General features: G+C 42.4%; 1 protein-coding gene across 1 annotated transcript; it reads left to right on the top strand.

The window, feature by feature from the left end:
- Window positions 1-1,381: 1,381 nt before the first annotated feature.
- LOC124004275 (histo-blood group ABO system transferase 2-like) lies at window positions 1,382-8,304 on the top strand. The gene is made up of 3 exons (XM_046313058.1): window positions 1,382-1,670; window positions 6,513-6,575; window positions 7,158-8,304. The coding sequence occupies exons 1-3, from the start codon at window positions 1,535-1,537 to the stop codon at window positions 8,117-8,119; spliced, it is 1,161 nt and encodes a 386-aa protein (XP_046169014.1). The 5' UTR covers window positions 1,382-1,534; the 3' UTR covers window positions 8,120-8,304.
- The last annotated feature ends 12,454 nt before the right edge of the window (window positions 8,305-20,758 follow it).

Raw genomic sequence — 20,758 nt, 5'->3', positions numbered from 1 at the left:
AAAGATGCTTTGTGTTTTTTCTAGGCTGCCCTCTGTGGCCGTAAAATATGCTTTGTGTTTTTTCTAGGCTGCCCTCTGTGGCCGTAAAGATGCTTTGTGGTTTTTTCTAGGCTGCCCTCTGTGGCCGTAAAGATGCTTTGTGGTTTTTTCTAGGCTGCCCTCTGTGGCCGTAAAGATGCTTTGTGGTTTTTTTCTAGGCTGCCCTCTGTGGCCGTAAAGATGCTTTGTGGTTTTTTCTAGGCTGCCCTCTGTGGCGGTAAAGATGCTTTGTGGTTTTTTCTAGGCTGCCCTCTGTGGCGGTAAAGATGCTTTGTGGTTTTTTCCAGGCTGCCCTCTGTGGCCGTAAAGATGCTTTGTGGTTTTTTCTAGGCTGCCCTCTGTGGCCATAAAGATGCATTTTCTAACGTTTGTGTAATTTCAGCCAGTAGTTTTGAAAGAGGTGTTCACTAGCCAAAACGGGTCCCTGTTTTTTGTATACTATGTCATCCAATTCTGTACTCCATCGTCCATTTTGTGTGATATGTTACGAATTTTGCAATTTGTGTGATATGTACAAATCCAATTTATGCAATACATTACGAATTTGTTGCGCTTAAGATTCTGGCGTGCATCTTTAAATGATTTCTCTCCTCCACAGTTGTGTTCTTCTCTTTTAGCTTCTCTTCAGATTCACTCGATGCCTTCCTCTTCTCCTCAAGTCTGTCGTTGTCTTCTTATTTCTGGCAGCCTGTCTGTCTCATTTAGTTCTTCTTCCAACTTCATCTCTGAGGGAGAGTAATGAGAATATTTAGATTTTTATTGATCACTGATAAGTGTGATGACCATCTTCATGTTATAAAAAGGATTAACCTGACACTATGATGTAAAACAGAAAGGCTTTCTTGACCCTCCATTATCCAAGATGGAAAACCATGAATAATAATAACAAGACAGAATGTATTCGTTATTATTATTATGAAATTACCATCTGTCACATTAGCCAATCAATTGGCATAAGTAATGGCACATTCTTTTGAATTTCAGGAAATTAACATTAACTGCAACACTATCTGGCTTAGGGCCCCCAAAAGGCTAGATCTCTGCAGCTCACTGGAATCCAGACAGGCAAACCTCAGGTTACTAGCCCACCTCTCTTATCTTAAGACTACCACAACCTTTATGCATTTGTTTTCTTGTAAAGAATTAAATGAAGGCCTCATGTTGTATCATTTGAAAGCACCCTCCACTCTAATTTCCCCTCTTCCACTCCTTCTCGTCTGCTTTCTCTCCATATCTTATTTCCAAACTCATCCCATCTGCCCAGATTCCCAAAACATCTGGTTGCTTTGGGCATGCTCCAGATGAGAAGCCTCCAGAATCCTGAAGTGGAAAGAGTGAAAAGAGAGGGGGAGAAAAGAAAGAGAGGAGGAAAGACAAGGGACTGGGCTTTGAGAGAGGAAAACACAACGGAGAAAGACGACTGAGAAAGACAATATTGATATCTTAAAAAGTGCCAGACGTAGAGAAAGAGATATATACATATATATATATATATATGTATATATATATAGAGAGAGACAGAATAGAAGTATCCTGGCAGCTATCCAGGCCTCAGCCCAAAGCCAGGTCCTGCTGTCGCTTCTTGTCTGTCCAGAACATGGTGCTGTTCCCACTCTGCAAACTGCTCTCAGGTCAGTCCAACTTATCCATCAAGGCACCTTCTTTTCATCTCTCTCCCTCTCTCTCTCTCTCCTTATTTCTCTCTGTACCTCACTTTCCCCTCTCTGTGAATCGTCACATCGCAGGCAATTGGTAAACAGGTCATGGTTTTTCCATTTCCGAAATGGAGGAGAGTGAGAGATGTTTTTTTGGTTCATGTTTTAACCTCATACTGTTCTATCCGAAGCAATCAACCTGTTCAGTAGAAACAGAAGAAACAGAAGAAAACGCTGCAAAACAGAGTGAAACAGTAAACCCAAAAATAAACACTTGTTTTCATTTTCTATTGCAAAAGTGTTTCTACTGTGTCCCCTAATGAACACAATCCTGGTGTCCTGATTTTATATTTTGGATCTAACACAGTTGTTTCATAGATACGATCTTGGTAGCTCACTGACTACAAGACATTCAGGACACGATGGTAGGCCTACATTAAGCAGGATCATTTAGAAAGTAGCCTTGGGTGACACAGCCTACAAGTTCTGTAATAATACCGAGAGAGACTTTCACTACTAAAAGAATTGCAAGTTGTCACGGTTCCAAGGTGTAAGTGCATTCTTCTCATTCCCAACCTGGACTTGTAACATTTCTTCCCTCATCAATGCTTCATTTTCAGAGCCACTGAGACATTTGTAAGCTGTGTACATAAAGGCCCAAATGCAGCTGTTTTTATCTCAATATCAAATCATTTCCAGGTAACAATTAAGTACCTTACTCTAAAATAAGAAAAATTGCTTTTTAGCAAAGAGAAAAGAACCATTTCTTAAACAATAATTTTGCTAGGACTGTCTGAGTGTTCTGAGCAGGGAGGGGAAAACTGAATACTAGCTGTTATTGGCAGAGAGTTTTGGAACTATCTTCTATCTTCTTCTACGTGTTTCTACATATGCATTGCTTGCTGTTTGGGGTTTTAGGCTGGGTTTCTGTATAGCACTTTGTGACATTGGCTGATGTAAAAGGGGCTTTATAAATACTTTTGATTGAATGATTGATTATTGGTCTATTAACTAATTTACTGCCAGGTGATGTCACCAGGCTGCATTTTCAGGTAGGCTGTTCAAACGACTGTTACACTAAAAGGGCATTATCATAATTTTCACAACTTCACAGTATTATTCCAACCTCATAGTGTGGGAATGTATATAAAACACATTTTTGACTGCACTGGGCCTGTAGCCCTTTCCTGCAGCGAAATGACCAAATCACCATCTAGTGGCCTCATGGGTGGAATGTTATTAATATTGTTCATCATTTCATAACTAATCAACATTATTTCAAAAACCTGCTTAAAACCTGTTGGGGACACCCGTTCCCAGCTGGGACCCCCCCCCCCCCCACACCCTCAGCTGGAATGTGGCGCATGGAACGCAAAAATATTCCTAAAAATATTTAACCTCCACACATTAACAAGTCCAATAGCTCAAATGAAAGATAAACAAGTTGTTTATCTACCCAGCAAGTCAGATTTCTAAAATGTTTTACGGCGAAAACATAGCACATATTTATGTCAAACCACCACCGCAGACATAGCTCATTTGCATAGCCAAGTAGGAAAAAATATGCAATCAACAAACGCAGGATTAAAAGAAAAATCATTTCACTAACCTTTTGAAATCTTCGTCAGATGACAGTAATATTACCTGTTACACAGTACATTCATTTTTTTCAATAATCTGCAATATATATCCATAAATCTCTGTTTACAATGACGCATCGTTCAAAAAATGCTACTAAAATGTCAGGAGAAATGACGATAGCTCCGGCAGATAACGTCAGCTAACAAGGAATACACATCATAAACTTTGACTAAATATGCATGTTCTACATATGTATAGGAAGATACACTTATTCTAAATGCAATCGCTGTGTTACATTTATTTTTAACGTTACAGGTTGCGTTCACTAGGCTATACTAGGAGTCGGTGCTCCAAATGTAGCATTCTGGCTCCTCTATCTTGGAGTCCACAGAAACCCAAATTTACCACATAAATATTCCCTTACCTTTGCTGTTCTTCCATCAAAAGACCTGGAAGGGATTATACTTACCAAAACAGCGTTTAGTTTTCAAGTCTGCATCTTTCGGTTCTCAAAAACTACACATTTCGGTCAAAATGTAGCCAAAAGTCAAGTGGATGCGCACCAAAACGTCGAACTTACATATTATATGCCGAGTAAACTTGTCAAACTAACTTCATAATCAAGCTTTAACATGTTATAAAGGTGAAGGTATAAATGTTACAATTGTGAGGACGAACAGAAACACAGGCATCGTTCAATCGATCTTGGAAAAAAGACAGGACTTGACCAGAGCGCGCATAAAAGTGACCTGTTTTTTCACGTGACCGAGAGCTTTCGGCACGCTCAAACTCCCGTGAGCGCGCGATTCTCACAATGAGAAGCCCCATTGAAAGCAGGGATCGCGCTGAACACGTAGGAACTGTTCCCAGAGCTGTAACTGTTTGGGAAGGGTGTTTGCGATGACGTCAAAGACAAGAGATAGTTTGGGAGAATGCATGCCCTGACAGTTCTGCTTTACATAGAGACAAAATTTAAACGGTTTTAGAAGCTTTAGAGTGTTTTCTATTCGATAATATTTTTTATATGCATATATTAGCAACTTTTGACAAAAATGTATCCTGTTTAATAAGGGCACCAAATTCCTCCAGTAGGGGCAGTAAACAGCCCTAGCACTGACAGGTTAAAATCTGGTGTTTCTATATAAAATGTTTTTGTTATATTTCAGTCTTCTGTGATCTATATACAGTTGAAGTCAGAAGTTTACATACACCTTAGCCAAATACATTTAAACTCAGTTTTTCACAATTCCTGACATTTAATCTCAGTAAAAATTCCCTGTCTTAGGTCAGTTAGGATCACCACTTTATTTTAAGAATGTGAAATGTCAGAATAATAGTAGGGCCATTCCCAGTGGGTCAGAAGTTTACATACACTCACTTAGTATTTGATAGCATTGCCTTTAAATTGTTTAATTTGGGTCAAACATTTTGGGTAGCCTTCTACAAGCTTCCCACAAGAAGTTGGGTGAATTTTGGCCCATTCCTCCTGACAGAGCTGGTGTAACTGAGTCAGGTTTGTAGGCCTCCTTGCTCGCACATGCTTTTTCAGTTCTGCCCACAAATATTCTATGGGATTGAGGTCAGGGCTTTGCGATGGCCACTCCAATACCTTGACTTTGTTGTCTTTAAGCCATTTAGCAACAACTTTGTAAGTATGTTTGGGGTCAATGTCCATTTGGAAGACCCTTTTGTGACCAAGCTTTAACTTCCTGAATGATGTCTTGAGATGTTGCTTCAATACATAATTTTCCTTGCTAATGATGCCATCTATTTTGTGAAGTGCACCAGTCCCTCCTGCAGCAAAGCAACCCAACAACATGATGCTGCCACCCCTGTGCTTCACAGTTGGGATGGTGTTCTTCGGCTTGCAAGCATCCCCCTTTTTCCTCCGAACATAACAATGGTCATTATGGCCAAACAGTTCTATTTTTGTTTCATCAGACCAGAGGACATTTCTCCAAAAAGTAAGATCTTTGTCCCCATGTGCAGTTGCAAACTGTAGTCTGGCTTTTTTTATGGCGGTTTTGGAGCAGTGGCTTCTTCCTTGCTGAACGGCCTTTCAGGTTATGTCGATATAGGTCCCGTTTTATTTTTTAATCTGTTTCCTCCAGCATCTTCACAAGGTCCTTTGCTGTTGTTCTGGGATTGATTTACACTTCTCACACCAAAGTACGTTCATCTCTAGGAGAACGCATCTCCTTCCTGAGCGGTATGACGGCTGCGTGGTCACGTGGTGTTTATACTTGCGTACTATTGTTCGTACAGATGAATGTGGTCCCTTCAGGTGTTTGGAAATTGCTCCCAATGATGAACAAGACTTCTGTAGGTCTACAATTTTTTTCTAAGGTCTTGGCTAATTTCTTTTGATTTTCCCATGTCAAGCAAAGAGGCATCGAGTTTGAAGGTAGGCCTTGAAATACATCCACAGGTACACCTCCAATTGACTCAAATTATGTCCATTAGCCTATCAGAAGCTTCTAAAGCCATGACATCATTTTCTGGAATTTTCCAAGCTGTTTAAAGGCACAGTCAACTTAGTGTATGGTAACTTCTGACCCACTGGAATTGTGATACAGTGAATTTTAAGTGAAATAATTTGTCTGTAAACAATTGTTGGAAAAATTACTTGTATCAGGCACAAAGTAGATGTCTTAACCGACTTGCCAGAACTATAGTTTGTTAACAGGAATTTTGTGGAGTGATTGAAAAACAAGTTTTATGACTCCAGCCTAAGTGTATGTAAACTTCTGACTTCAACTGTAAAGTATAGTGTATAAAAATATAATACATTTCAACTCTATATCTGACACGGTATAGGTGTTTTCTTTTTTTTAAGCCCATAACCATGTGTGTGAAGTGTATACTTTTGTTTCAAAATAGATTTGTTTAAGACTACCAAGAAGCACTCTGTGTGACCCTGACGTAGCCCACTTCAGTAAATAAGACAGGATTGTATGTTCTCACTCTTTGACTCAAAAGGGCCACAGATCCATTACTGTGTATTCTAGGCTGATGGAACCAGTGTGGTAATTTTGTTTGTGTGTGTGTGTGTGTGTGTGTGTGTGTGTGTGTGTGCGTGCGTGCGTGTGCGTGTGTGTGTGTGTGTGTGTGTGTGTGTGTGTGTGTGTGTGTGTGTGTGTGTGTGTGTGTGTGTGTGTGTGTGTGTGTGTGTGTGTGTGCGTACACACCAGCCCCAGGTCAGTTAACCAGTAGGCTATGTTGTGTTATATCCAACAGGGTCAGTCAGAGTGACCAAGAAGCAGCTGGTCCTGTACTGTCTGCTCCTATCTCTGCTCGTATGTAAGTGTTACATCAGTATTTGTTCTCTCGTCACATTCTGTGCTCAGGAAGTGGAGAACGCTTTTGTTTTTGTCAGGGTACCTTTCGTGCTGTAACCCTTCATTTCAGCCATTTTCAGCAGTCTGCTAAGAAAATACGATACTGACAAACAATTCGGTGACACGTCTTTTCCGTGGTCCTTCTGTAGCTCAGTTGGTAGAGCATGTCGCTTGTAACGCCAGGGTAGTGAGTTCGATTCCCGGGACCACCCATACGTAGAATGTATGCACACATGACTGTAAGTTGCTTTGGATAAAAGTGTCTGCTAAATGGCATATATTATTATTATATTATTTTTATTTCCAAACATTCTGTGGTAATATGGACAGATGAAGATAATTAAGACCAACTCAATACATTCTTAACTTCATTAGAAAAGTGCACTGCTCCTATTGCTTCACATTGTAATAGAACCACTCACACTAAATATTTGATTTGTTCCTATCGTATAGTTGATGTGTTTCTATGTAATTAATCTGTAAAAGTGAATAAATTGCACGTTATGAACATGGTTGACAAATTGTTGACTTTTTTTCTCCTCAGACTTTTTAAGATGGAGGAGAGCAGTGCTCAAGGTGGACACGCACCCTCTTCCTCTTTCTCTGGAGGCGGAATCAGGAAGTGTGGTCAGAGACATAGTGGTGGGCAGTGTGGAGGAACAGCAACAGCGCCTCCCGCTGGAGACATCCTGGGGCGCTCCTCTGGTGTGGGGCGACTCTGACAGCTCAGCGTGGCGGAGGGCCGAGTTTGCCCACCGCAGCGTCCGCACAGGCCTGCTGACGCTCGCCGTGGGGCCCTACGCCCACTTCCTACGCCGCTTCCTCTCCTCGGCCGAGCTCTACTTCCTGCCCGGTAACACCGTGGTCTACTACGTCCTTACGGACAGCCCTCGCGCCCTGGATCCCCCGACCCCGCTGGGCCCTGGCAGAGAGCTGAGGGTGGTCCCTGTGGCAGAGATGCCCGGCTGGGAGCGTCTGGCCCAGGGCCGCATGGCCCTGCTGGCGGCTGCCATTAAAGAGCCGGTTAGGCACGAGGTGGAGTACGTCTTCTGCATGGACGTGGACCAGGAGCTGGTGGCCCCGGTGGGAACTGAGATCCTGGGGGAGCTGGTGGCCGCGCTGCACCCGGAGCTCTACGGCATGCCCCGCCACAACTTCCCGTACGAGCACGAGCCCGACTCGCTGGCCCACGTGGAGGAGGACGAGGGCGACTACTACTACACGTCGGAGCTGTACGGGGGTCTGTGCGCTGATGTGTACGCCATGGCCCAGGCCTGCTCCCAGCTCATCCTCCAGGACCAAGAAAAGGGGCTGAGGGCTCGTGGACTGGAGGAGAGCTACCTCAACCGCTACCTGATCAACCGCAGGCCCACCTGTGTCCTCTCGCCCGAGTACAGCTGGTGGGACTCAGCCCTGGCCGCCGACGTGCCCACAAGAAGGGTGGTGTCCCTGGGGAGGCAGTGTGACTCCCTGGAGCCACAAAAGAGACGGGAGCAGGACTGCTGAGAGGGTTATTACTTTGCTTTGTCATAGAATTAGAACGACCATAAAATTAAAGACAAATTCAAAAAGCAATTTTAAGGCAAACACAAGGATCCCTTGGAATCTGTTGATGTGTCAGTAAATAAACTAATGGCAGCAGACCCATTGGAGTGAATACTGTGTGTGTGTGTGTGTGTGTGTGTGTGTGTGTGTGTGTGTGTGTGTGTGTGTGTGTGTGTGTGTGTGTGTGTGTGTGTGTGTGTGTGTGTGTGTGTGTGTGTGTGTGTGTGTGTGTGTGTGTGTGTGTGTGTGTGTGTGTGTGTGTGTGTGTGCGTGCGTGTGTGTGTGTGTGCCTGCGTGTGTGCGTGTGCGTGTGTGTGTGTTTGCAGTCTATCTCTTCTGCACCAGACAAAAAAATGAATTAACCTGTCTCTTTAGACACAGGCCTATACCATTAATGTCAGCCTGGAGATACGACTCCAAAGGCTTTTGTGGTTTCCAATAAGAGTCAACATTGTAAGTGCCCACTTTCACTGCACTGGCCAATCATTAACTGGTGGAGCTGCCGTTTCAAGGTCTTTAAATACACAGCAGTGGGATGCTGCTTCCCCACGTGCCATGTTGGCCTTTGTGTTCAGGGCTGTGTGTGTGCAGAACTAGAGGACGCTAGGCAAAGTTTTCCCATTGTCAATATAATAAGTATCCTCTTTCTTACGAAAATGTTTGTTCCCCAACCGGTTGTTTACAGCACATTCGGTCCTGGGTGAAATATGCACTCGGCATATCAATATAGTGACAGGTGCTTAGGAAGAAACATGAGAATACTGAAAATTCCACAAAAAGACCCGCTATAACTCACCAACTTTTTAAACGCACAAATGTTTCAATATCTTCCTCAGGTGAAGAGAAGCTTAGCGATATCCATCTCATAAGACACTCATTCTTAGTTTTATGTATTTAATAAAATTGTACTTTTTTAGGTTCTTTAACATGTTCTGGCATTACGCTCTCTCTCTGTTTCTCTCTCACGCTCTCTCTCTCCTCCCATTCTTGCATGCTACTACTTTTCAATGGGAAGGCTAACACAGGCAGATGGCTTTTACCCACTGCCAAAAGTGGCTGTCTCCAGGGCCAAATCGCCACGTGTAGTCATTCTTCAGTTTTTACTGTCTCACAGTCCCAGTGAACTCTTAACAGTCTTGGTCACGCTTCCACAGTAACACTTCCTTTTGATAGAACACATCTGTAGAGGTTCAAACTATCCAAAATATCCACAAACAAGTTTTTGGATATTTATGTCATTTGCATAGCTGTTAGCTTAAAGGGCAACTTCGCCACTTTTCAACCTCATATTCATTATCTCCAGCACCAAACCAGTGTCTACATATGTGAAAACTTTGCATTTCTACATTTTGTAGAAAAAAATATAAATGTTAAAAAGTTCTACCCAGTGACATCATCAAAAGTTTTTTTTAAATGTACACCTGATCTTCAAACACTGTGAGATTGTGATGTGGGCAGCAAGAAGATACGCTCTCTCTGGCTAGAAAATTGTTTCAGGTTTGGAAAATCACTGTTTTTCTTACTTTTAATCCTACCATGTGAAGTCACAGAGAAGCATTTTTTTAGGCCCTTTCTTCTAATATTTTTGACCACAGATCATAGAAACGCACTGTTTTCACATGTACAGTATGTAGACATTGCTTTGGTGCTGGAGATAATGAATATGAGGTTGAAAAGTGGCGGAGTTGCCCTTTAATTGTCACAACTATGCATCCTCATCTTTAGTGCAAGTTAACAGAAAAGCAAGCTCAAACTTCAAATAAACCACTACGTTTCATCTTTATACACCGATATTAACTTTAAACACTGATAAAAGGAGTAAGTGATTTTCTCATTCTACTTGAAGAATGCTAACAGAGTTCCTACCTCTTCTTTTGAACTCAATCATTTTAAGCTGTTGCTTAGTAAACAAACCCCCAAATGTAGGATCACTGACTCTCTGGGTCCATAGCATGTGTTTCAACAAGAGTTCAACATTATTATTATTTTTTTACCTTTATTTAACTAGGCAAGTCAGTTAAGAACAAATTCTTATTTACAATGACTGCCTAGGAAAAGTGGGTCAACTAACTAACTGGTGATGCCTTGTCGCAATTGGTTATTCCCTATCATTTCCTACAATGTCAATGAGCATCATCACAATTTTTCATTTGCGGTACCTCAAAATGTTGTGATTACCAGCTGAGATAAACTTTTATGAGTTTGTCTGGGCTGTGTCTTAAACCTTTTACTGCAGTGGGCTAAAGCAGGGTCACACAGAGTGTTTCTTGGTATTCTTAAACAAATCTACTTTGAAACAAAAGTATACACACATGGTTAAAAAAGAAGACACCTGTACCATGTCAGATATGTATGGTTGAAATGTATTCAATTTTGAGTTTGCATCCCAATATAAAAGTTTAGATATAGTACCAGTCAAAAGTTTGGACACACCTACTCATTCATTTATTTTTACTATCTTCTACATTGTAGAATAATAGTGGAGGTATCAAAACTATGAAATAACACATGTAGTAACCAAAGAAGTGTTAAACAAATATATTTGACATTTGAGATTCTTCAAAGTAGCCCGCCTTTCCCTTGATGACTGCTTTGCACACTCTTGGCATTCTCTCAACCAGCTTCAACTGGAATGCTTTTTGAGGGAGTTCCCACATATGCTGAGCACTTGTTGGCTGCTTTTCCTTCACTCTGTTGTCCAACTCATCCCAAACCATCTCAATTGGGTTTCGGTCGGATTATGACCTGGCCAAGAGTCTGAACAATCTGGAGGGCCACAATTTTAGAATAAGCCAGAATTAGTGTTTCACTTAAACTTTTCTGGGGTGCGGCTTATCAAGTGGATTTCTTCCAAATGCTATTTCTAACTCATATTTAGATTTGTGATAAAAAAATCAATATCCTACAATTGACCTAAATACTGGGGCATAACACATTCATTAACAGGGCCTCTGAGTATTGGCAAAGGAGAAAGAGCATCTTTATCTCTTTGTGTACTGATTAGAGGCTTTAGGGGCAGTCCAGTGAGCATGTGCTGTTGATTATCACCGATGAGGGAGCCTGTCCAAATAGCACGCTGATTAATGATTTACTTTTTTTCTTGTCGTTCAAAATAGATTCAGAAGTGGGAGGAGAGTCTGAGTGCCAGACAGGCAGAGCGTGTATTGCAAAATGAATGGAACTTATAAGAAGTGAGTTCTTGTACAATATGCATATGGAGATAGGCCAGAACCTGTGTATTCACACCCCTTTTACTTTGTCCACATTTTGTTTTTAACCTACATGACAGAGTGAAAAGAAGAACGCCTGTACAGAATAACAAATATTCCAAAACATGCGTTCTGTTCGCAATAAGGCACTGAAGTAAAATTGCAAAAAATGTGGCTCAGATATGAACTTTATGTCCTGAATAAATTGCATTATGTTTGGGGCAAATCCAACACAACACATCACTGAGTCCCACTATTCGTATTTTCAAGCATGGTGGTGGCTGCATCATGTATAAGTATGTTTGTCATCAGCAAGGACCATATCGTTTTTGGGGGGATAAAAATAAACTAATAGTGCTAAGCAAGGCCAAATTCAAGAGGAAAAACCTGGTTCAGTCTGCTTTCCAACAGACACTGGGAGACAAACTGTCACGCCCTGACCTTAGTTTCTCGTTTTTTCTATATATTTTGGTTAGGGCAGGGTGTGACTAGGGTGGGTACTCTAGTTGTTGTATGTCTAGGGTTTTTGTCATTTATGGTTTTTGTATGACTATGTTGGCCTGATATGGTTCCCAATCAGAGACAGCTGTTTATCGTTGTCTCTGATTGGGGAACATATTTAGGTAGACATTTTTTCATTGTTAGTTGTGGGATCTTATCTATGTTTAGTTGCCTGTCAGCACTATTTTGTATAGCTTCACGTTTCGTTTGTTATATTTAGTTGGTTTGTTCGGGATTCATTTATTAAAAGAATATGTACGCATACAACGCTGAGCCTTGGTCCGATCCTTTCAACGAATGTGACACAAACTCACCTTTGAGCAGGAAAACAACCTAAAACACAAGGCCAAATATGCACTGGAGTTGCTTACCAAGACGACATTGAATATTCCTGAGTGGCCTAGTTACAGTTTTGACTTAAATCGGCTTGAAAATCTATGGCAAGACTTGAAAATGGCTGTTTAGCAATGATCAACAACCAACTTGACAGAGCTTGAATATTTTTTTAACGAATAATGTGCAAATATTGTACAATTCAGGTGTGGAAAGCTCTTACATGCTGCCAACTCCGCTCGCGTCGCATTCGCGAGCGTTGCAAAATAAAGTTACACCTACATGTTATTTCATCATTGCACCCACACTGCTCGCACGTGCCAATGAGCGTCTGTGTTGCGAGGCGCTAAAATAGAAGTCAATTATATTTGTGACACTGAACGCGGTGCAAATCCTGCCTCTCCCTTCTCATTGGTTTATAGAAGCAGATAACCAATGAGGAGCTGGCACATGGGTATACCCACGTGGGTGATTGAAAGATGAACTGAGGTCGGTCGGTCGTGGTAATAGACCTTATTATGCGTGTGGTTTGAGCATGGTGTTACAGACTTACCCAGAAAGACTCACAGCTGTAATTGCTGCCAAAGGTGCTTTACAAAGTATTGACTCAGGGTGTGAATACTTATGTAAATGAGATATTATGTAAATGAGATTCAATCAAATGGCTACCCTGTCAAGTCCTGACCTTAGTTCCTTTTTTATGTCTGTTTTAGCTTGGTCAGGGCGTGAGAGTTGGGGTGGGCATTCAATGTTTTTGTTCTATGTTTTGTATTTCTGCTTTTGGCCTGGTATGGTTCCCAATCAGAGGCAGCTGTCAATCGTTGTCTCTGATTGAGAACCATACTTAGGTAGCCTGTGTTCCCACTATGATTTGTGGGTAGTTGTTTTCTGTTTAGTGTATGTCACCTTACAGAAGGAACTGTTTTGTTTCTTCCATTCACTTTGTTATTTTGTTTCGTGTGTTCACTGCTAATAAAGTAACATGGACACGTACCACGCTGCGTATTGGTCCGATCCTTCATACTCGTCGTCAGACGACGAAGAGATCCGTTACATACCCAGACTATTTGCAATGCCCCACTCCCCTCTTTTATACTGCTGCTACTTACTCCCTGTTGTTATCATCTATGCATAGTCACTTTAATAACTCTACCTACATGTACATATTACCTAAACTAACCGGTGCCCCCGCACATTGACTCTGTACCGGTACCCCCCTGTATATAGTCTGGCTATTGTTATTTTACTACTGCTCTTTAATTACTTGATACTTTATTTATTATTCTTATCCGTATTTTTTAAACTGCATTGTTGGTTAGGGGCTAGTAAGTAAGCATTTCACTGTATGGTCTACACTGGTTTATTCGGCGCATGTGACTAATAAAATTTGATTCGATTTTTATTTGAATTACGGTTGTAACACAACAAGACTTGGAATAAGTCAAGGGGTATGAATACTTTCTGAAGGTACTGTAGGTAAATGTCATGATCACTTTCACTTTAAAATCAGCCTAAACAAAGGGAGGTGTACTCAGTACTCAATATAATGTATTTCTTTGTCTAACATTATGCAAATGTAAATAAATAGGGCCCAAAGTGACTTTCTTCAGTGACACAGGTCTTAAGACCCTGTGTAGTGGATGCTTTAGGATATGTTATTGATATGTTAAGTGAATTAGCCCAATCACATCCGTTGCGCTTTATGTGCCCAGCAGGGTGCCTGGCTTGAATAGGAGCACAGTCTTGAGGACCTCTTCTGTCACCCCACTCAGTACTGACAACCTCAAACAATGAGCACTTGTGTCAACAAAGAGGAGGCATGCTACAGAGGAAATGTCATCATATGAGATTACATGATTCTGTGAAGAAATCTCACTGTTATTATGCAGTAATTCCTGTAAAACGACGATGACAATATTTCATCAGGGTACGTTGACTGGTTCATCAATGTTATGCAGGTGAATGAGGACCCAAAAGCGACTTGGCGAAAACAGAGTCTTTATTCCAGTAAAGGAAATAGGCAATACTCCTGGACAATCAGAGCAGAAAACAAAACATAAAAAACTTAATTCCACTCGTAGTGACGAGGACAGACTGGAGACTCGACCATTAACTGTAGGTTGCCTCGGGAAAGCACCGACCGTAGCAGACTCAGACACCTGCTCACACGCAGCATCTGAGGGAAACAAGACACGACAGGGCGAGACAAAGACACAGCACGGCGAACAATATACAAGGATCCGACAGGACAGAAACGGAAAACAAGGGGAGAAATAGGGACTCTAATCAGAGGGCAAGATAAGGAACAGGTGTGAAAAGACTAGATGATTGAGTAGGGGAATAGGAACAGCTGGGAGCAGGAACGATAGAGAGAAGAGAGAGAGGGAGGGAGAGAGAAAAAAGGGAACGAACCTAATAAGACCAGCAGGGGAAAACGAACAGAAGGGAAAGCAAAATGACAAGACAATATAAGACAAAACATGACAATCAAGGTCCGGATGACTGTTTCAGGTGTGTGTTTGTGTTAGAGAACGACAATATGTATTTTTTTAGGACCGATATCGATTTTGGGGGGTCAACGAGGCCAATGGCTGATATTTTTGGCAGATATTCAATATAATTACATTTGAAACTGTTGACGACAAAATCTATTCAGTGAAAATGGGTCCATCGTAACGATTTGTGATCACTGATGCTTATGAAACTAGTATTTTTTTGTCATTTTCCATGATCGGGAAAATGTTGTTTTTTTGGGGCTGATCAGAACGCATCTCTGCAAACAGAACAAAATTAGAAATTAGAAACAAATCAATTGACTAGTTCAGCTATCTGTCAAGACACGGTGTTGTAACTTGATCCTACTGTTTTCGATTAGATAGAGCGAGGCTGTAACTCCTGTCCCTTTCAAATCTCTCATATCACTTGCTGCAATTTACTGCTACTATGAGAACTCCTGTAGCTCAATGGTGATGAAATTTGTTACCAAGCCATAAATGTGGATAATATCTAACAAGGAGAGCGAGGGTATGCCTCTGAATGCCTAAAATCTGCTCATAGTTTGAGAAGTGAGAACGCAAATCAAATTGTATTAGTCATGCACCCATACATACGAAACAGGAACACATGCTCTTTCCATGAGATAATCTGACCAGGTGAAAACTATGATCCCTTACTGATGTCACTTGTTAAATTAACTTCAATCAGTGTAGATGAAGAGAGGAGACAAATGAACTAAGGATTTTTAAGCCATTCATGTGTGCCAGGGTGAATGGGCAAGGCAAAATATTTAAGTGCCTTTGAACTGGGTCTGTATGGAAGTAGGTGCCAGGCACACCGGTTTGAGGCTGTCAAGAACTGCAACTCTGCTCTGTTTTTCACGCTCAACAGTCGTATCAAAAATGGGCCACCATCCAAAGCACATCCAGCCAACTAGACACAACTGTGAGAAGCAATGGAGTCAACGTGGGCCAGCATCCCTGTGGAACGTTTTTGAAACCTTGTAGAGTTCATGCCCGATGTATTGAGGCTGTTCTGAGGGCAAACGTGGGTGCAACTCAATATTAGGAAGGTTTTCCTAATGTTTTGTACACTCGGTGTATTTTGCAGATGTTATCAGAGGTGCAACAAAATGCTTCTGTTTCTAGCTCCAACAGTGCAGTAGTACCTAACAATACAAAACAATACACACAAATTTAAAGACAGGAATGAAGAAATATTTAGAACAAGCAATGTCAAGAGTCCTGAATATAAATACATCCATTATGTATATGAATAGAAAATGTGTACACAGCAGTAGTTATACAGGATGAGCCTGGACTAAAATACAGTTTATACATATGAAGTGGGTAAAACAGTATGTAAACATTATTAAAGTGACCAGTGTTCAATGACTATGTACAGTGCATTCGGAAAGTATTCAGACGTCTTGACTTTTTTCACATTTTGTTACGTTACAGCATTATTCTAAAAATATACACTGCTCAAAAAAATAAAGGGAACACTAAAATAACACATCCTAGATCTGAATGAATGAAATATTCTTATTAAATACTTTTTTATTTACATAGTTGAATGTGCTGACAATACAATCACACACAAATTATCAATGGAAATCAAATTTATCAACCCATGGAAGTCTGGATTTGGAGTCACACTCAAAATTAAAGTGGAAAACCACACTACAGGCTGATCCAACTTTGATGTAATGTCCTTAAAACAAGTCAAAATGAGGCTCAGTAGTGTGTGTGGCCTCCACGTGCCTGTATGACCTCCGTACAACGCCTGGGCATGCTCCTGATGAGGTGGCGGATGGTCTCCTGAGGGATCTCCTCCCAGACCTGGACAGTCTGTGGTGCAACGTGTCATTGGTGGATGGAGTGAGACATGATGTCCCAGATGTGCTCAATTGGATTCAGGTCTGGGGAACGAGCGGGCCAATCCATAGCATCAATGCCTTCCTCTTGCAGGAACTGCTGACACACTCCAGCCACATGAGGTCTAGCATTGTCTTGCCTTAGGAGGAACCCAGGGCCAACAGCACCAGCATATGGTCTCACAAGGGATTTGAGAATCTCATCTCGGTACCTAATGGCAGTCAGGCTACCTCTGGCGAGCACATGGAGGGCTGTGCGGCCCCCCAAAGAAATGCCACCCCACACCATGACTGACCCACCACCAAACCGTTCATGCTGGAGGATGTTGCAGGCAGCAGAACGTTCTCCACGGCGTCTCTAGACTCTGTCACGTCTGTCACATGTGCCCAGTGTGAACTTGCTTTCATCTATGAAGAGCATCTTGGTGTTCTCTGGCAAATGCCCAACCCCACCTGTGGACGTCGGGCCCTCATACCACCCTCATGGAGTCTGTTTCTTACCGTTTGAGCAGACACATGCACATTTGTGGCCTGCTGGAGGTCATTTTGCAGGGCTCTGGCAGTGCTCCTCCTGCTCCTCCTTGCACAAAGGCAGAGGTAGCGGTCCTGCTGCTGGGTTGTTGCCCTCCTACGGCCTCCTCCACGTCTCCTGATGTACTGGCCTGTCTCCTGGTAGTGTCTCCATGCTCTGGACACTACGCTGACAGACACAGCAAACCTTCTTGCCACAGCTCGCATTGATGTGCTATCCTGGATGAGCTGCACTACCTGAGCCACTTGTGTGGGTTGTAGACTCCATCTCATGCTACCACTAGAATGAAAGCACTGCCAGCATTCAAAAGTGACCAAAACATCAGCCAGGAAGCATAGGAACTGAGAAGTGGTCTGTGGTCACCGCCTGCAGAACCACTCCTTTATTGGGGGTGTCTTGCTAATTGCCTATAATTTCCACCTGTTGTCTATTCCATTTACTCAACAGCTTTTGAAATTTATTGTCAATCAGTGTTGCTTCCTAAGTGGACAGTGTGATTTCACAGAAGTGTGATTGACTTGGAGTTACATTGTGTTGTTTAAGTGTTCCCTTTATTTTTTTGAGCAGTGTATATATATCATAGTTAACATTTATTTAACTAGGAAAGTCAGTTAAGAACAAATTCTTATTTACAATGACGGCCTACCCCGGACAAACCCTCCCCTAACCCTGACGACGCTGAGCCAATTGTGCGCCGCCCTATGGGACTCCCGATCATTGCCGCTTGTGATAGAGCCCGGGATCGAACCAGCTTCTGTAGCGAAAACAGGTTTTTAGACATTTAAGTAAATTCATTCAAAATATTAAACAGAAACACTTTATTTACATTAGTATTCAGGCCCTTTGCTATGAAACTTGAAATTGAACTCAGGTGCATCCTGTTTCCATTGATCATCCTTGAGATGTTTCTACAACTTGATTGGAGTCCACATGGGGTAAATTCAATTGATTGCACATGATTTGGAAAGGCACACACCTTTCAATATAAGGTCCCACAGTTGACAGTGCATGTCAGAGCAAAAACCAAGCCATGAGGTCGAAGGAATTGTCCGTGACAGGATGGTGTCAAGGCACAGATCCGGGGAAGGGTATCAAAGAATTTCTGCAGCGTTGAAGGTCCCCAAGAACACAGTGGCCTCCATCATTCTTAAATGGAAGAAGTTTGGAACCATTAAGACTCTACCTAGAGCTGTCCGCCCGGCCAAACTGAGCAATCGGGGGAGAAGTGCCTTGATCAGGGAGGTGACCAAGAACCCGATGGTCACTCTGACAAAGCTCTAGAGTTCCTCTGTGGAGATGGTACAGTAGAACCTTCCAGAAGGACAACCATCTCTGCAGCACTCCACCAATCAGGCCTTTATGGTAGAGTGGCCAGGCGGAAGCCACTCCTCATTAAAAGGCACATGACAGCCCACTTAGAGTTTGCAAAAAGGCACCTAAAGACTCTCAGACCATGAGAAACAAGATATTTTGGTCTGATGAAGCCAAGATTGAACTATTCGGCTTGAATGCCAAGTGTCACGTCTGGAGGAAACTTGGCATTTAAATGTTTTATTTATTTATTTAACCAGGTAAGCCAATTGAGAACAAGTTCTCATTTACAACTGCGACCTGGCATCATCCCTATGGTGAAGCATGGAGGTGGCAGCATCATGCTGTGGGGATTTTTTTCAGTGGCAGGGACTGGGAGACTAGTCAGGATCGAGGGAAAGCTGAATGGAGCAAAGTACAGAGAGATATTTGACGAAAACCTGCTCCAGAGCACTCAGGACCTCAGGCTGGGGCAAAAGTTCACCTTCCAACAGGACAATGACCCTAAGCACCTTGCCAAGACAACACAGGAGTGGCTTCGGGACAAGCCTCTGAATGTCCTTGAGTGGCTCAGCCAGAGCCTGGACTTGAACCCGATTGAACATCTGTGGAGACACCTGAAAATAGCTGTGCAGCAACGATCCCCATCCAACCTGACAGAGGTTGAGAGAATCTGCAGAGAAGAATGGGAGAAACTCCCCAAATACAGGTGTGACAAGTTTGTAGCGTCATACCCAAGAAGACTCGAGGCTGTATTCGCTGCGAAAGGTGCTTCAAAAAGTATTGAGTAAAGGGTCTGAATACTTATGTAAATGTGATATTTAATGTGTTACCATTTCTAAAAAACTTTTTCTTTGTTATTATGGGGTATTGTGTGTAGATTGATAAGGGGGGAAAACAATTGAATCAACTTTAGATTAAGGTTGTAATGTAACAAAATGTGGAAAAAATCAAGGGGTCTGAATACTTTCCGAATGCACTGTACATAGGGCAGCAGTCTCAGGTGCAATGTAGAGTACAGGATGGTAGCCGGCTAGTAACAGTGACTAAGTTCAGGTCAGGGTACTGGGCGGAGGCCGGCAAGTGGTGACTATTTAACAGTCTAATGGCCAGTAGATAGAAGCTGTTTTTCAGTCTCTCTGTCACAGTTTTGATGCACCTGTACTGTCTCCTCCTTCTGGATGGTAGCAGGGTGAACAGGCCATGGCTTGGATGGCTGAGGTCCATGATAATTTTCTTGGACTTCCTGTGACACCGGGTGCTGTAGAGGTCCTGGAGGGAAGGCAGAGTGATGTATTGGACAGACCGCACCACCCTCTGGAGAACCCTGCAGTTGCGGACGGTGCTGTTGCAGTACTAGGCGGTGACACTGCCCGATAGGAATACCTGAATGGTGCATCTGTAAAAGCCAAGTGAGGTTGAAGATGCACTGTTGTGACTTCTTCACCGTCTGTTTGGGTGGACCATTTCAGCTTGTCAGTGATGTGCACGCCGGGGAACTTGAAGCTTTTTCACCCTCGACACATTTTCCTGGCACCACTCTGCCAGGGCCTTCACCTCCTCCATGTAGGCTGTCTCGTTGCTGTTGGTAATCAGGCCTACCACTGTTGTCATCTGGAAACTTGATAGTTGAGTTGGAGAAGTGCGTGGCCGCACAGTCAGCACACATACACACGCTGATCTACAGCTTTCTTTGTCCATAAACATGCAGAAAAATTCTTAGGTATCCAAACCTATCGCCAACCTTTAATTTTGGAATTTTAAAACACTTATTTTCCTATTATGACAGTCATCTAATCCGACTATCAACTGTCAAATTTAAGGATACGATTCTCGCTGGTCAGATCAGCACACCAGTAAATAGCTAACGTTACAATGCAAGTCAGATGTCTTGTTGCCTAAAAATGGTTCTTGTTCAAAATGATAACTAGCTAACGTTAGCTAGCTACGTTGGTTATTATCTCCTATCTGATATCTTAGCACCATGTTTATCTAGCCAGCTAGCTAGTATACTAGCTAATATAGCTAGCTAGCTAACACCACAGATGAAGGGGTTAGGTATTGTAATCTTTGCAGGTTAGGGTTAGGGTTACAGGTTACATAGCTAGCTTATGTATTGCATTTACATCATGTGTGTGTGTTAAAGAACAGGCACGTCAACACAAGGCTTATTAATATTTGCAACAGGTGTTAAATTTTGGTCACGGTGTCAATTCCTCCATTTCTCAATACCGCACCTTTCTGTTGAAAAATTAGCTAGCTCGTTGCTTCTGCTGATTTTCCCAGCTAGACATTCCTCTGCCTTGTGCAGTGCTCATGGCTCAGGTGGTGAGTGGTGGCTG

Source organism: Oncorhynchus gorbuscha, linkage group LG18 (genome assembly GCF_021184085.1).
Source record: "Oncorhynchus gorbuscha isolate QuinsamMale2020 ecotype Even-year linkage group LG18, OgorEven_v1.0, whole genome shotgun sequence".
In the NCBI taxonomy this organism is placed as follows: domain Eukaryota; kingdom Metazoa; phylum Chordata; class Actinopteri; order Salmoniformes; family Salmonidae; genus Oncorhynchus; species Oncorhynchus gorbuscha.
Note: the sequence above shows the minus strand (reverse complement) of the source record. Positions and strands in the feature narration are given on the sequence as shown.

What these genes read in the sequence shown, in the direction of transcription:
- LOC124004275 (XM_046313058.1), top strand. Translation starts at nt 1,535, where the DNA reads ATGTATATATATATAGAGAGAGACAGAATAGAAGTATCCTGGCAGCTA. An exon ending in ACTCTGCAAACTGCTCTCAG is followed by an intron (nt 1,671 to 6,512) that starts GTCAGTCCAACT and finishes TATATCCAACAG; the next exon opens with GGTCAGTCAGAGTGACCAAG. An exon ending in GCTCCTATCTCTGCTCGTAT is followed by an intron (nt 6,576 to 7,157) that starts GTAAGTGTTACA and finishes TTTTCTCCTCAG; the next exon opens with ACTTTTTAAGATGGAGGAGA.